At 45.9% G+C, this 16369-nt stretch overlaps 1 protein-coding gene across 3 annotated transcripts in view; it reads right to left on the reverse strand.

The window, feature by feature from the left end:
- Positions 1–16369, reverse strand: part of Ston2 (stonin 2) — a 149494-nt gene that overhangs the window by 107571 nt on the left and 25554 nt on the right. The window contains exons 1-3 of one of the 3 annotated variants that reach the window (XM_063261952.1): positions 9792–14566; positions 7414–7676; positions 3695–3970 (exon numbers count right to left, since the gene is read on the reverse strand). In XM_063261952.1, coding sequence (XP_063118022.1) covers positions 3695–3970; positions 7414–7501 — 364 coding nt within the window. In that variant the 5' untranslated portion in view covers positions 7502–7676; positions 9792–14566. Of the gene's footprint in view, positions 1–3694; positions 3971–7413; positions 7677–9791; positions 14567–16369 lie in introns of those variants that run through there. The other 2 variants (XM_063261953.1, NM_001135874.1) reach the window with 2 other exon arrangements.

Genomic DNA, 16369 nt, shown 5'->3' on the forward strand with positions numbered 1-16369 from the left:
GTCTCTTTTATAAGGGTAGGGATCCCGTTCACAAAGGTTCCACTCAAGGTGAACTAGTCACCTCCCACAGACCCCAAAATACCAACACAGTGAGGATTAGATTTCCACATGAATCCTGGAGAGACAAAACACTCGAACCACAGCACCTGTGTTCCCTAATTTTCCTGCCACGTAGAATGGAGAGCCGGTGTCAGATGATCAGTAAGGGTCACCGCCCCTCTCTCCAGCCAGACTGAAACAGTCTGGATCTGTCACATCATCACACTGCTTTGAGTGTTAAGGCTCAATTATCAACAAATCACCGAAAAATCTGCCGATTAACTATTACAAAGTACATCAGAGTGTGTGAGGTATTTTATCAAAACGAACGAAAATGTGTTATATGGCAGAATTGTATTTTATATATTCTTTTAAAACTCAACTTGATTTTATTTTATGTGCATGTGTCTTGTGAACCACATGCATGCATTGCCTAAGAAAGCTAGGGAAAGGCATTAGATTCCCCTGGAACTTGAGTTACAGGCTGATGCGAGCTGTCGATGTAGTGGCTGGGATTCAAACCCAGGTCCTCTGGTCTTCCAAGAAGAGAATTATTTTTAGAGATGGTCTGCATTAGCTAGTTTTCTGTTGCTGTAATAAACACGACCATCAAGGGCAACTTAGGGAGGAAAGCTTATTTTGGTCTATTCCCGCTTACAGTCCCAGAGGGGTAGAATCCATAATGGTGGTGATGGCAGGTTAGCAGAGGCAGAGCCAGAAACCAAGAGATCACACTTCCGTCCTCGTGAAGGGAGTAGAGAGAACAAACTGGAGGTGGATGAGGCTATGAACTCTCAGAGCCACCCTGACCCTTATGTACTTCCTCCTGCAAGGCTCTGGCTCCTAGGGCTCCACCCCAAACGGCACCACCAAACTGGCAAGGCCAAGTTTCCTGAGCCTGTTGGGGACAGCTTTAGTTCAAACCACCACAGGTTCTTACCATGCTGCCTAACTTTGCCTCAAACTCCAGGGCACAAGTGATCATTCAGTTTCAAGTAGTTGGGACTAGAAGCACGCTCAGGACATGTAGAGCTATGTATGGGTAATTCTACCACACCAAGCCTTTAAATTTTTTGTTGTTGTTGTTGTTTGTTTTGTGTGTGTGTGTGTGTGTGTGTGTTTTGTTTTTTTTTTTTTTTTTTTGACAGGGTCTTACTAAATTTCTCCAAGCTCTACAACTAGGTCTGACTTCAGATCATAGTTTAAAAAAAAAAACAAAAAACCTACCAAATTATTTAACCCTTCAACAGAAAAACACACCAAGCCTACCTTTCTGACTCTGTAGAAGAGAGGACAACATCCTCCACTTCCGTACATAGGATATCTTCCTAAATCCCAGGACCTGAGGATTTATTACCTTACATGGCAAAGGGATTCAGCAGATATGCTTATGTGAACGTGAGTGTGGTGGTTTGAGTAAGAATGGCCCTCATAGATTTAGATGCTTGGTCGTTAAGGAGTGGCACCACTGGACAAGGATTTGGAGGTGTGACCCAGGAGTGTGTCAGTGGGGGTGGGATTTGGGGTTTCAGTTTTTCAAGCCAGGCCCAGTGTCTCTCTTTCTACTTCCTACTGACTGCTAATCTGAGTGTAGAACTCTCGGCTACCTCTGGAGCACCATGTCTACCTGTGCACTGCCGTGCTTCCTCTCAGGACAATAATGACCTGGACGACAGTCTCAGCTAAATGTGGTCCTTTGTAAGAGTTGCTGTGGTATGGCGTCTCTTCACAGCAATACAACACTGACTGAGACATTAAGATAGAGTTACTGTTCATATAAGCCCAGTGTAACCACAGGAGTTTTTAACAATGGAAGAGGGGAGCACCAGGAAGATGTCACTTCAGAACAATGGCACAGAACAGTGCTATAGTTCTGGTGTTGGAGACAGAGGAAGAGATCCCAGGTCAAAGAATGTGGATGGCTAGAGGGCCAGGAAATGGATTCTTGCCTAGAATCTCGAAAATGAAACACCATTCAGGATTACTGAAAGGCAGGATCACCGGTGATCAGCACACATTATTTAAGCCACCAAATGTGTGGTAATTTGTCACAGCTGCGAGTAAAGGGCCACTAGCATCCCAGGATTATCCAGCCTTTGGTGTGCTGGAGCACAGTAAATGGTCACGTAATCAGGTGAACGAGCTTCATAGTGAAAAGCTTGCGGTAATTAGACTGCAGTGAAACAGGAGCTCTACTTTTTATGACAATCTTCTCCTCTGAGGATTCTGAGTCCAAAGGTCTCGAGTATAAATCTGTCTTTGAATATCATCCTGAGTGAGGTAACCCAATCACAGAAAAACACACATGGTATGCACTCATTGATAAGTGGATATTAGCCCAAATGCTCGAATTATCCTAAATGCACAGAACACATGAAACTCAAGAAGGATGACCAAAATGTGAATGCTTCACTCCTTTAAAAGGGGAACAAGAATACCCTTAGGAGGGGATAGGGAGGCAAAGTTTAGAACAGAGGCAGAAGGAACACCCATTCAGAGCCTGCCCCACATGTGGCCCATACATATACAGCCATCCAATTAGACAAGATGGATGAAGCAAAGAAGTGCAGACTGACAGGAACCTGAGAGACACAGCCAGAATACAACAAATACATAGGCGAATGCCAGCAGCAAACCATTGAACTGAGAATGGGACCCCCGTTGAAGGAATCAGAGAAAGGACTGAAAGAGCTTGAAGGGGCTCGAGACCCCATATGAACAACAATGCCAACCAACCAGAGCTTCCAGGGTCTAAGCCACTATCCAAAGACTATACATGGACTGATCCTGGGCTCCAACCTCATAGGTAGCAATGAATAGCCTAGTAAGAGCACCAGTGGAAGGGGAAGCCCTGGGTCCTGCCAAGACTGAACTCCCAGTGAACGTGATTGTTGAGGGAAGGGAGTGTAATGGGGAGAGGATGGGGAGGGGAACACCCATATAGAAGGGGAGGGGGAGGGGTTGGGGGGATGTTGGCCTGGAATCTGGGAAAGGGAATAACAATTGAAATGTAAATAAGAAATACCCAATTTAATAAAGATGGAGAAAAAAAAGAATTGAGATCTTACTTACTTTATGTAAGTTGAACACTTCTACAGGAAAAAAGTACACTAAAAAGAAAATTGCTTCTTCGCCTTTTGTCTAAGGTGATATAAGTAAAGAAGATGATAAACGTAAAATGCTGGTTTACATCTGTTCTTTTATTGCTGAACATCACATTCTGCCAATTATAAAATCAAATTAAAGCCTTAAAAAAAATCTGTCTTTGTTTAGAGATGGCGAGTGGGTCACACTAGAGAACCGTCCATGTCTAAGTGTCTAGAACTTACAGTACAGGAACTGACTAAATGTAATTCTAATTCCTAACAGAGCAAATATATAAGTATTCATGCAGACAAATCGATAGCCAGGGCCGGGGTCAACACTCTGCTAATGACCAAGAAAGGGCACACATGCTGTTTTACGTGCTTATTTCAAGCAAAGCCCTGTCGTAAAGTTAAAAGGGCTGGGAGGGAGGTCATGGCTCTCCTTTGTGGTTCTAGGATCTGGAGCTCAGAAAAACATTGAACCCCAGAAGTCTCACAGACCTCTTATGGAAAGGGCACTCCAGAGCCGGTACCAAACCAGAACCCCCTCAACTTCCTTCCCGGCTCACCTGTCTCCTTGTGCGGTGCTGAGGTGTTGCTCCAGGGTGTGTCATCTTCAAACTGGACCCAGTTGCTGATGGCTGAGGCCAGATCAGGTGTGGGCTGCACAGGGCTCCCCGGAGGGGAGGCTGCTTCAGAGATGAGGCCCATCTTTTCAGAGGAGTCATCCTGCTCAGAGTGTGAAAGGTCCTGCGAGCCTTCGTCCACTGCATGATTCTCCCCAGAGGAGCTCTCAGACCGGTCTGAGGAAGATGACAATCCTGGGAAGTGCTCTTCAGTGCCCCCTACGGCAGATACCAAACACTACCATTACCCAAGAAGGATGCCTAAGAGGATGTCTCCCCAGGGGAAAGGATGTGTATCTTCCTCATTGGAAGATAAAATGGCTGTGCCAATCCATCTCCATGCTAAAGAGCTGTGTCCCTAAGAACGTTCAAAGCCTGTACTCTCATTTGTTTCCAGTCACTATCCAAGGCGACTGAGGAAAAACAATCCCCCTTATTGTATTTACTTATGTGCATACGAGTGTATGTGGTGTATATTTATGCTATGTGTTCAAGGGTGGGAAAGGGGGGATGGAGGCCATCAGTTGTTTTCCTTCATTGTTCTCTACTTTTGGGGGTGATGTAGTCAGTGTCTACACGTGAGGGGGTACACTAGCCAGTGCATACTGTGTGCACTCGTAGAGGCTGGATGTCAATACTGAGATGCCGTTCTCAATTACCTCCACCTCACTTTGAGCCAGGGTCTTCCCCTGAACCCGGAGCTCATCTGCTTGACAGGACTGGCTGGTCAGTGAGCCCAGGGACCTGCCTATCTCTACCTCCACACTCTCCATGCTGGGGCAGCAGCCGTGTGCTGTTGGCTACTTTGTGTGGGTGCTGGAGCCCAGATTCAGGTTCTAATGCTCGCACAGCTGGTACTTTATCAGCTAAGCTATCTCCCCAGCCCTTGCCCATTATATTTAATCTCAGTGTCTATGCCTTGTTTGAGAGCCACACATGCAAATGGCAGCAAGAGGTCAAGCAGGAAATATTCCTGAGCTGAGTGGGACAAATGAGAAGCAGTATGGAATAGTGGGGTGGGGTCTATGGCAGACAGTACAGTTTCCTTCTGCGCCAAAATAAATAAAATAAAATAAAATATAAAATTTCAAACTCTGGACAAACTAGTTCTCTGTAGGCACTAGGTACAAAACTCTTCCAGATCTTCCCAAGGTCTCTACTCACTCAACTTCATGTTCTTCCTCTCTCTCTCTCTCTCTCTTTCTCTCTCTCTCTCTCTCTCAAGGTCTCTACTCACTCAACTTCATGTTCTTCTCTCTCTCTCTCTCTCTCTCTCTCTCTCTCAAGGTCTCTACTCACTCAACTTCATGTTCTTCCTCTCTCTCTCTCTCTCTCTCTCTCTCTCTCGGTCTCTACTCACTCAACTTCATGTTCTTCCTCTCTCTCTCTCTCTCTCTCTCTCTCTCTCTCTCAAGGTCTCTACTCACTCAACTTCATGTTCTTCCTCTCTCTCTCTCTCTCTCAAGGTCTCTACTCACTCAACTTCATGTTCTTCCTCTCTCTCTCTCTCTCAAGGTCTCTACTCACTCAACTTCATGTTCTTCCTCTCTCTCTCTCTCTCTCTCTCTCTCTCTCTCTCTCAAGGTCTCTACTCACTCAACTTCATGTTCTTCCTCTCTCTCTCTCTCTTTCTCTCTCTCTCTCTCTCTCTCTCTCTCTCTCTCTCTCTCTCTCTCTCACACACACACACACACACCAAAAAAAACAACCAATAACCAATCAACAACAAAACCCAAAACAAAACAAAATTCAAATATACCCCCCAAAAAACCCACCTAAACAAAAACAGAAAAACAAAAACAAACAAAAGTGATGAAAATGAAAACAAACAAAAATAAAAATCAGCAACACAAAGCAAAACAAAACCCAAAGGTTTGTGATGTCTGTATGTGTGTGAGAGCAGGTACACGCATGTGCAGAGGCCAGGAGAGGTCACTTAACTCTCTTGCTCTGTCCCACTTTGCTTTGTCCCTGAAAAACAAGGCCTCTCACCGGATCTGGGATCAGACTGGTGGCCATTCGGCTGCAGCAATCTTCTTACTTAACACCCTCCACAGCACTGGGGTGAGAGGTGCGCGCAGCCGTACCAAGCTTGTTGCACAGGTCCTGGCAACTTGAACTTAGGCCAAAGGTTGCACAGCAAGTACATTTACTAAGTTATTTTCCCAGCAGCCAAGATATGTTCGCAGTATGTACATCTGTGTACCAGGCACGTTCAGCACGTCTCGATTCAGACTGGCCACATGGATACCACGTGGGGCTGTGACCGATTGACCGCCACTTTCCATCTGTGTGGACGAAGCTGAGAGCCCAGCCGGTGCAGGTGAAGTTGAAAAGAACCAACTGACATGGTGCTGCAAATACCCCTGCATCTCTCTTGGCCTTCTTCCTCCCTGAGCATCGCTCTCCTTCCTCCCTGAGCATCGCTCTCCTTCCTCCCTGAGCATCGCTCTCCTAAAGGGCAATACTGTCACGTCTACTGTGATCCAGGAAGACAAAACTGAGCTCTTTGCATGGACCACACACTCCACCAGGCATTTTACGTCTGATGGCAGATGCTCACAAAGGCTCCCGAGGCAGGCCTGTGATCATTTTTCTTACATAGACAATGCAGCAATTCTGAGACAAATCATTCTGGGGGCTAGGCACGGTGTACCTGGCTGTAAACCCAGCAGTCACGAGGCAGAGGTAAGAGGATCGATATGGAGTCAAGGCCAGCCTAGTCTACATAGTGAGTTCTAGGACAGGAGATTATAGTGTAAAAATATGCTTAGAACAGAAAACCAGCCAGGTGTGGTGGCACATGCTGTTAGTCCCAGAATTTGGGAGGCAGAGGCAGGTGGATCTCTGAGTTTAAGGCTAGCTTTGCCTACCGAGCAAATTCCAGGACAACCGGGACTACACAGAAGAAGCCCTGTCTTGAAAAACAAAAAACAGAATGGAGCAGAACAAAACAAGATACCAAAAGAAGTGCTAGGCAGATATGGGTAAAAGTGCTTGCTCTGGAAGCATAAGCACCTGAGTTCAAATCCTCAATGCCCACAGAAAAACCAGGCATGGCCACACATACCTATAACTCCAGCATTAAGTAGGAGCAAGCAGTTCCTAGGGAGCTTACTGGTCAACCAGCCTAGCTTAGAACAACGGACTTCTGTCTTGTTGGTAGATCCTGTTTCAAAACAACAACTCAGAGAATGATGACACGTGATGTTCTTCCTGTTCTAGCCTCCTTGTAGATGGGCATGGCATGTGCAGATGCCACACACCCGCCACCTCATCCCACACACAAATTGCTCACCCAAGGGCATACCACTCATCTGTGATGATGACAAGGTTAGAGTTTTGCAGTTTGGCTCAGAACCTGTCTGTCACTTTTAACAATTACACTTTAAAACTTGAAAAAAAAAATCCACATGACTGGTGGGGGTAACCACAAAAAAGACCAATGGTAAATCAATATGTGATTAGAAGTTATGTCCCTTGGTAGAAATAAGCATGTGCCCTTCGTGTTCCCAGGGTTTTGGTGATGCCTCAGGCTGAGATGACGCCCTCCTCTGACTACTGAATGAAAGAATTCTTGTATACCTGTGGTAAGGGACCAAATGACTTTTTCTTTTTTCCTTTATTATTCCCACCTGTGAATGACCAAGAAGCAGACTTACCCTCTAAAGGGGTGGGGAACAATGGCTCTTCACTGAAGGAGACCCACTCTGACTGGTGGGTGGCAATGACATGGTCCAAGGTCGTCATGCTAAGAGGGTTCTGTTCATCTTCACGCTGCTGACCTCAAGTGGACCCCAGAAAGATGTCTGGGGTAAACAGGGCAGCACAGGGGGCTCGGGCTACAGTATGCCACAGATGTCTTGTGAATGGCAGTACTCAGGAAGGAGATAAGACCCGTCCTCCTTGGTTAATCTGCCAAGATCTGTTTAAATATGAAAAGAAATGGAAATTGGTAAACAATGCATTATACTGAATCCACACAGGTTTGCGCTTTGAACTCCATGATGAGGCTTCGGACAGTTTCCAACATGCCGGAGCTTGTGGCAACTTTTCTACCAACCGCTCTCTTTTAACACCAAGATCCCCGGATAAGGATTTAGAACAGACCACCAATTAACCACTCAGATTTTAGCAATTAGAGTCCCCGATTTCCGCACTCTATTTCAGAAACGCTGTCATCTACGATGGGAGGCTAACGGACCTTATTAAGTATTGAAACTTGCTCAGAGTGCTTTCACCATTTTTACACAGATGGAGAAATAAAAGCTCCTTTCCCCGAAACCAAAGTGCTTTCTTGCCTCAGGCAAGTAACTTTTCCAGAGTCTGATTTGAATCTCTGGCTGAAACCCAGCAGCTCCCAGATGGCATCTTTAACCATGATTAACCAATCAAGAAAAAAAAAAAAAGAAAGAAAGAAAAAGAAGCAAAACAACGAAAGAGTCAGCTTTTGTTCATTTATGTAAGAGGCTGGGGAATGTTTGCTTTACTGGAAGAAAAAAGTGAGTTAGATACAATTCAATTCAGGTCAGTTTGAATTAGTATATAAATGTCAACTCTTTACTAGCACGGCAATCATGTTCTGTGGATGTTCAATATTATTTAATTGGCTTACAATTTTCTCCATGTCTTTTTACACCTCGAACCTAGCTCTTGATCTTATGACGGATGAATGAGGATTAATGCAAAGTTGATGTGCTTTTGCAGATGACCAAAAACCTGTCTTCAGCACTACCATTCTTGCTAAGTGAATACTCAGATTTCTAGAATTATGTAACTCAGCTTCCATAGTAACAGTAACAGTTAAACTTTGCTCTAAGTTTTTACCTTCATTGAACAACTTACCTTGAGAAAAAAAAATCAGTATAGAAAACACTTAATAGTTTTGCCTTGTTTGATGGGAAAAAGTTTTTTTTAATACGTCTTAAAGCAACTGCATATATAAATTTCATAATTATCAGAAACCTATTTTTGTACTGTCCTTCACTTAAGCTGTTGGTGTGCTGGTCTGTTGTTTGGTTGATTGGTTTTTTGTTTTTGGAGACAGTCTCATATATCTGAGGCCATATCTGCTATGTGGAAAAATGTATCTTCCCACATCCGCCTCCTGAATGCTGACACAATAGGTGCGTACAGTAGTACGAGTGGGTTAAATCAGCGGTTCTCAGCCCGTGGGTCTCAGCCTAGCACTTTTACAGGGGTCACATATCAGGTATCCTGCGGTCAAATTTTTCCATTAAGATTCATCACAGCAGCAAAATCACAATCATGAAGCAGCAATGAGAGTAATGTTATGGTCGGGGTCACCGCCACATGAGGAACGGGGTTAAAAGGTCACGGCATTAGGAAGGCTGGGAACTCCTGGCTTTAAGTTGTACTGTGGGTCAAGCCCGGGACTTCCTGCAAGGAGGGTGAGCGCTGGATGCACAGCGTTACTTTAACAGCCCTTATCTTCCATATTAGATGGCTAGGTTGGGTGGCAAAAATAGTTCTTTGGCAGATTAATAAAAAAAAATCTGAATAGAGAGAAATTAGGCGACCTAATTCAATGCTAAAATACCCCCCTAGTATTTCTAAAATGCTCCTACTAGGATTCCAAGGAGAAAAACTTCACGGTGTCATGTCAAACTGATTTTTGTTTTCTATGGTAATGTTCTATATGAAGATGGATCGAAGAGAAGTCATGACGGACGGGTACTCTGGAAAAGTCATGCTGTGGGCAACAGATCCACTCCCTGAGCCAAGGTCCTCTGATGCTGAAACGCTGTAATCTTCCAGGTATAGCCACATAAGTACTGCAGAGTAGATGTACACTGTCGGACAACTGCGTAGTTTACGAATATCAACTGCAGTGAACTAACTGTATTGACACTTCCTGAGAAATTCCCCAAGTGGACGTCTGCCAGAACACCCAAGGTGCACACAGGATGGAAGTCCAGAAGTCTCTACTCCCAGGCCCTCCCCCGAGATCCTTACCAGCCACGGGACTGGACGTGGGCGAACAGCCTGGAAAATGTTGCTGTCCTAAACCAGATCTTACCTCAAGTAATTCAGCCACAAACGCAAGGACTGCTTCCCATGGCTGGCTGCCTGCGAGCTTTCTTTAGTCCCGTCAACGTTAATGCCAGTGTCACTCAATGTGGTAATGGCTGTGAGCCAAGATAAGACAGCAAAACTGAAGAGTGGGATTCGGCTTCTCAGAAACAGCAGCTGGATGTGAGGCCGCGCCCCCACTGGGCCTCTCTCTCGGAAAGAAAGCCACAATGCAAGGCATGTGCTGACACATGCCTCGTCACAGCTCCACGGGGAAAACATCCTGCTTACCCCACAGTGGTGAGCCCAGCCAAATCCAGGGAAAAGTGGGGTTGGGAGATGGACAGGGAGAAGGAAAGAAAATGTGAAGGGGGCAGGAAACCTTAAGAACAGGTAGGCTCTTCAGGATCAATAGCTCCTAGGTAGGTGTGTGTGTGTGTGTGTGTGTGTGTGTGTGTGTGTGTGTGTGTGTACCTCACCGTGTGGGTTCCAGGTATCGAACATAGGTCATCAATACTGGTGGCAAGTACTTAACCTGCTGATCCTTCTCATAGCCCAGTGAATACATGACTGGCGTCCTAGTTTGGGTTATTATTGCTGAGAAACCATGACCAAAGCAACTTGGGAGAGAAGGGTTTATTTCAGCTTACACTCCAGGTAACTTTTCATCGCTGAGGGAAGTAAGGGCAGGAACTGGAGGCAGAAATTGATGCAGAGACCATGGAACGGTGTTACTTCGTACTGGCTTGCTTCCCATGGCTTGTTCATCCTGCTTCTTATAGAACCCAGGATCACCTGCCCAGAGGGGCCCCACCCATGACAGGCTGGGCCCTCCCCCTTGATCCCTAGTTTAAAAAGTGCCTATAGGCCAATCTTAAGGAGGCATTTTCTGGATTGGGGTTCCCTTCTCTCAGCTGACTCTAGCCTATGTCAAGTTGAGATAGAATTAACCAGCACAAGTGCTTGAACTCAAAATTCAACCTCTTTAAGTCTCAGTCTATGTCTGTACACCAGGAATAGCAAAAGTCACTTCACCACTCAAAGGACTCAGTGGGGCCGTGAGCGCCAAGTGTTCAGTAGTGGGCACAATCAGCTCTCTGAAGTGTGATACAGGAAGGCTGCAGCTGCTGGGCAGCAAGTGGGTAGACTGCTGGCTTGGCACGCATGAGGCCCAGGGCTCGATACTATCACTGCATAAACCTGTAACCTCAGCACTCAGGTGGTGGAGGAGGGAGGAATAGAAGTTCGAGGCCACCCTTAGCTACAGTTTGAGACCAGCCTAGGGTTACATGAGACTCTGTTTCAGAAACAAAACAGTGACAGCAATAGCAGGTGACTTCACAGAGCGATTGCCCCATGCCAGGCGCCATTCCAAACCCTACGTGTCACCCACTGTCATCACAGCTGCTGCTCAGTGTCTCACCTGATGTGCTACAGCTCTTTTGAAGTCTTTGGATTGAATAGAGATCTACAAAGCTGTCCCATTTCTGCCATTAATGCATCCATCCTCTCTCCAGTGATTTCCCTTTCACTCGTGATTAGAGCAGGTCTCTCAGATGCTAAGGAGAGCTAAGCCCTTGGCCACGGGGGGTCAGGGGCCAGTTCTGAAACCTGCTCTTTGGGGATAGACAGATGCATATTCTGCCTGAGAAACCAAACCATCGCTCAACAGAAATACACTAAAGAAGAGCCCCCAAGGAATTCTCTATTCTCCCTTAGCTTTTTCATCAGCTAAACAAAGGCTGACAGAAAACGTATTGCCGGGAACCTCCCAGCATATCCCTGTGAAGTGCACTCTAGGTACATGTTGTGAGAAGCCCTACGCTCGCAACTCAAAACCCACAGAGGAACCCGGTAATTGTGAAGCTCAGTTCAGGCTGGAATTAGTTCCTCGGTAAAAAAACCTCATGCCACTTTTAGCCTGTGAATCATGAAATGAGGCTTGCAGTCGCCACAGATGAGCGGTGACTCACAGTCAGCAGCAGGAGCGACGTGGAGACAACAGAAATCCCACGGAAGACTATTGTAAGGACACCTCTTCTCTTTGTCAGCATCACTTAGGCCTTACGTGGTGGGGAAGGAGAGTGCACTCGTCTGACAGCAGAGGCATCAGAAGGAGACAGTCCTAGGCCAGTCCCTCATACTCACGCGCTCTGTGCTTTTGGAAATGTGCCAGCTGTTCTTGGAGATAGCAACCCTCAAGCAGTCATAACTTAGCGGAGGGAGACAAGACAGAAGAGCAAACACAAGTGTGGGGATAACTGCCTGCTGAAGGTCACACAGGGGTGCTGTGACTGTCAGCCATGGAGACATCTCTGAGAAATGGAAATGCAAAGGCCTGGTGCAGGCTGTATAGATAGGAAGGAAGCCCTGGGCTCTGGAACACTAATGGGTGAGAGTAAGACTGTTCTGCGGAGCCAGATGGTGGTGGCTCACACCTTTAATGCCAGTGCTTGGGAGGCAGAGGCAGGCCGATCTGAGTTCAAGGCCAGCCTGGTCTAAGAGTGAGTTCCAGGACAGCCAGGGCTACTCAGAAAAACTGTGTCTCAAAAAAACCAAACCAACCAAACAAACAAACAAAAAAAAGACTGTTCTGGAGAAAGAAGGATCCGTGTGAAAGTAAGTGCTTGGTAAGGGCTATCCCTGGGGAGTCAGACGAGAATTGAGGTTTGTATTGGAAAAGTGGAAGAGAAGGACGAAGGGACCTTAGAAGCTAAGGGGAAGGTCACATGGAAAATGAAAAGGTGCTAAAGGTTTAGGGCTGGACGGTGACTCAAGTGCACGCTTTTGAGAGATTACCATTGCTCACCACCTTCAGCAGCAGCTGGGCGGTGAGTTATCAGTTACAACAGTTCTGGTGTGCCCTACAGTCAAGGGGCTGACACCACCAGGAACTGGAACTAGTACTAGGCATACTGCGCTGAGTACAAAGAGTTCCGAACTTTAAGAGTGCATGGAAACGCGGGAGACCAACACAGTCTTTACATGACTTACAGTCAACTTCAGAGATCTAACAGTCACCTCTGTTCCCATCCTATCGGATGACCTGTCCTGCAGAACTACAGGGGTCCAGTAAGGGTCCTAGGGCTCATCTGTACCTTCAACTAGAAGAGGATGCCCTGAGCATAAGACAAAGACATAGTCCCCTTTGGGACTGAGACGTAGCAATGACACGGCTAGCCTGCAGTGTGCTTACCTGAGAGGGGTGGGACTGGTGTCCGGGCAGTGAATGAGTCTGAAGAACCTCTTAGAGCAGCTCTCCCTGCGTTCACGGCTTCAGTCCTCACTACTCCTTCTCTAGTTACTAGTCCTTTACTGTCTCCCTCTGCTTGGCCTCATCTTGTGGCCTATTGTACAACCTATTATGCTAGACTCCAAAACCCTGCAAATGGCTGTGCCACGGTTCTCCTTAAAACCTTAACTGCTACTCACAAAATAAAGTGAGAAGGAGAAATTCACAAAGGCTCCCTGAGAGCAGGGGCTGCACAGCCCGCATGCTGCTAGCTCTTAGCATTGCACACAACACGGAGTGGAGTGCCTGTCAGGAGCTCGGCACACACTGCAGCTCCAGGGCACGTGAGCTTCCCGTCTATCCTCATCTGTTTAGCCCCATGTGAACTCCCTCTTCCAGACAAACTGGATTATTTCCTACTAAAGGCTGTTTCTGTGAATGCTTATGTTCTATTTGGTCATTTGTTCATATATTTATCTACTTAATAAACCCAAGATCTTCCCGTTGGGATATATTTCCTCTACACTGTTATTTAATGGGCTCCTACTCCTCTTAAAATCTCAGCTCCTTCTTTATCACGGGTTTAATTCAACAAGCGTTAAGTCAGTGGTTCTTAACCTTCCCAGTGCTGCCACCCTTTAATGAGCATCTCATGCTGTGGTGACCCACGCTATAACATTATCTTCCTTGCTTCTTCATAACTGCAATTTTGCTACTGTTATGAAACGTGATGTAAAGATCTGTGTTTCCTGATGGTCTTAAGTGACCCCTATGGAAGGGTCATTCAATCACCAAAGGGCTCTCGACCCTCAGGTTCAGAAGTACTGCTCTAAGCAGTGGCCATTCAATCCAAAGGAAAAGAAGACTGATCCTTTTTGCTATGAAATGTTTATAATAGGAATGTTTTGCTGTTATTGTTGTTTATTTTGTTTTGTCCCACCAAATACCCCAAATCTCCATTTTGTGAAAGAAAAAGAAAATAATTTCTGTCCCTTTGTCAGCAGGCGTTGGGATCTTGAGAGAGTGCTCAATGGTACGTGGACTTTGAAGGATGCATAGCAGCTTGCAAGCATTGGAAATCTGGTACACCCAGTGGTAGGAGCATCTGGATTCGGTAGTGACATAACCAAATATGGCGCCCTAATCAGAACCACCACATTACCCTGGCTCTGGTCACTGCCGGCTGTCTTGTGATTCTTAACCTATTTTCCAAGCCAAGTTTGGCAGCTGACAATCCAGTGACTTCTCCAACACCTTCCATAAACTCATTTCCTTCTTACATCAGGCAGACTTGGGTCCTGTTGCTTCATTTAAGAACACAGTGTACCCATCCCCAGCTTCCACAACCCATCCCCTACTGTTCCGTATGCTGATGCTATTGCAACCTATGGTCATTCACCCAGGGATAATGAAAGCGACTGCTCTTAGCTGCCAAGCTGGCCTGAGAGCTTCCGAAGGAAAGGGATATATCTTTCAGGTTGTCTCCAACATTGAAAATAGATTTTTTTATTCCCTAACATACTATACCCTGATAATGGTCCCCACCCCCCTTTATCCTTCCCAGATCCTCTCTACTTCCCCTCCCATTGATGTCTGCCCCTTTCTGTCTCTCATTTAGAAAACAGACAGACTTCTATGGAATAATAATAATAATAATAATAATAATAATAATAATAATAATAATAATAAATACAATAAAATAGAACAAATACACATTGGAATAGGGCAAAACAAACAAAAGGAAAGGAGCCCAAGAGAAGCCCAAGAAACAGAGACCTACTTATTCACACACTAAGGAATTCCATGATAGCACTAAACTGAAGGCTGTAATATATACTCAAAGGCCCCTCAGTATTGACCACTAGTGGTCTTTGTGACCTTGGTTCTAACAGCATCTTTAGGAAGCTCTGTATGCTTTCAGTCAGTGGACATGTATTCCAGTCCTACCAAAGGTTCTCTGAGCTCCCTCTGACAGGCCTGGGCTTCCCTCACCCCTCCCCATACACTCCTTGTCTCCTGTCTGACTTTGGGGCAACTTCTAAATGTTTGTGTTGGAATCTTGATGTCCTCAGAGCAGTTCTGGGGAGGTAGAACCTTTAAACAGTGGAGATAAATTTATCTCGTAGAAGATAAATTAGGTCATCTAAGCTCTGATGACATCTCATGAGGGCGGGTTGTTGTAAACTACAGCTGCCACACACTGCTTCCCAGTCAGCTTGTCCATTCAGGATGTTGACACCACGCTGTTTGAACCTTCCAATCACTAGGAGAATGAGCCAGATAAACCTCTTCTTTATGCACTATCTTGCTTCGGGTATTTTGTTATAGCAACAGCAAAAGCACGCTGAATCCTGCAGAGTCTGCCTGCTGAAAAAGCTCTGACCCTGAGCTCTATTTCCTTAGTGTGGCAGGAGTGCTGTGATCAGCTTAAATTCCAGGCAGGCGGTCACCTCCCTGGGACAGAGCCAGCAGAGGTGAGCCTTGGTGGTGGAGTTCACCTCCCACGTTTTCCTGACCCCTGGGAGGAAATCTTGTGTTACATCTTAAGCACTGCCTGAAAATGGTTGTCATCTTTGTGGTTAATTGCTGCTGAAGGGCCCGTTTGCTGCCAGTTATAGCCAGAATTGAGAGCGCTTCAATACTCTTCCTGGCTGCATTCCACTTTTTTTTTTTTTAAGACGCCGGCTCAGATTATCTAAAGGTAATTTGCTATTACTTCCTATCTAGTCTGGAAAAATACACCTTATACTTGGAAATTAATTCAAAGTTTTCCTGACCTTTTAGAAGTCGTGAGGAGAAAAAAGGGGCTCAGATAGCTAACTTGAGATTCCCTCCAGAGATGAGGCAATGTTTTCTCTTCAAATTACCTGACTACATGATTTTTTTTCCCTTCGAGATGCTTTGCAGCTGTGCTATCCAACAATACCTGGGCTGCACATTCAGAGCCAAAGATCAAAGTCACACTTGCCTCGGAAAACAGTTAGGCTTTGCCTCTGGTCTCTGGCTCATTCCCGAGTCAGTGGCCCTGAGAGACAGGCATCCCAGGCCCCAGTGCGGCACAGAGCTCTGTGGCCTCATAAGGTCTGCAGAGCACACTCTACAGTCCGGTAATGGCTTACTCCACCTTGGAAAGTTTACCTTGGCTTAACCAATTTCGTACTTCTAGAACAAAAGTACTAAATTTGGCTGTCTGAAGATAAGTAGTTGGTGTGGGAAACTTGCTTCTGTCTATGTCTTAAAGCTGTGATCCCTCACTATGGATAGCCCAACACAATATGGTGGGGGATTCTATAGGAAGCTTCTGAGTCCTTCCTGGTGGTCATATGTCCCACGTAGGAGTCTAGACAAGTTCC

The sequence above is a fragment of the Rattus norvegicus genome, chromosome 6 (assembly GCF_036323735.1).
Source record: "Rattus norvegicus strain BN/NHsdMcwi chromosome 6, GRCr8, whole genome shotgun sequence".
Classification (NCBI taxonomy): Eukaryota; Metazoa; Chordata; class Mammalia; order Rodentia; family Muridae; genus Rattus; species Rattus norvegicus.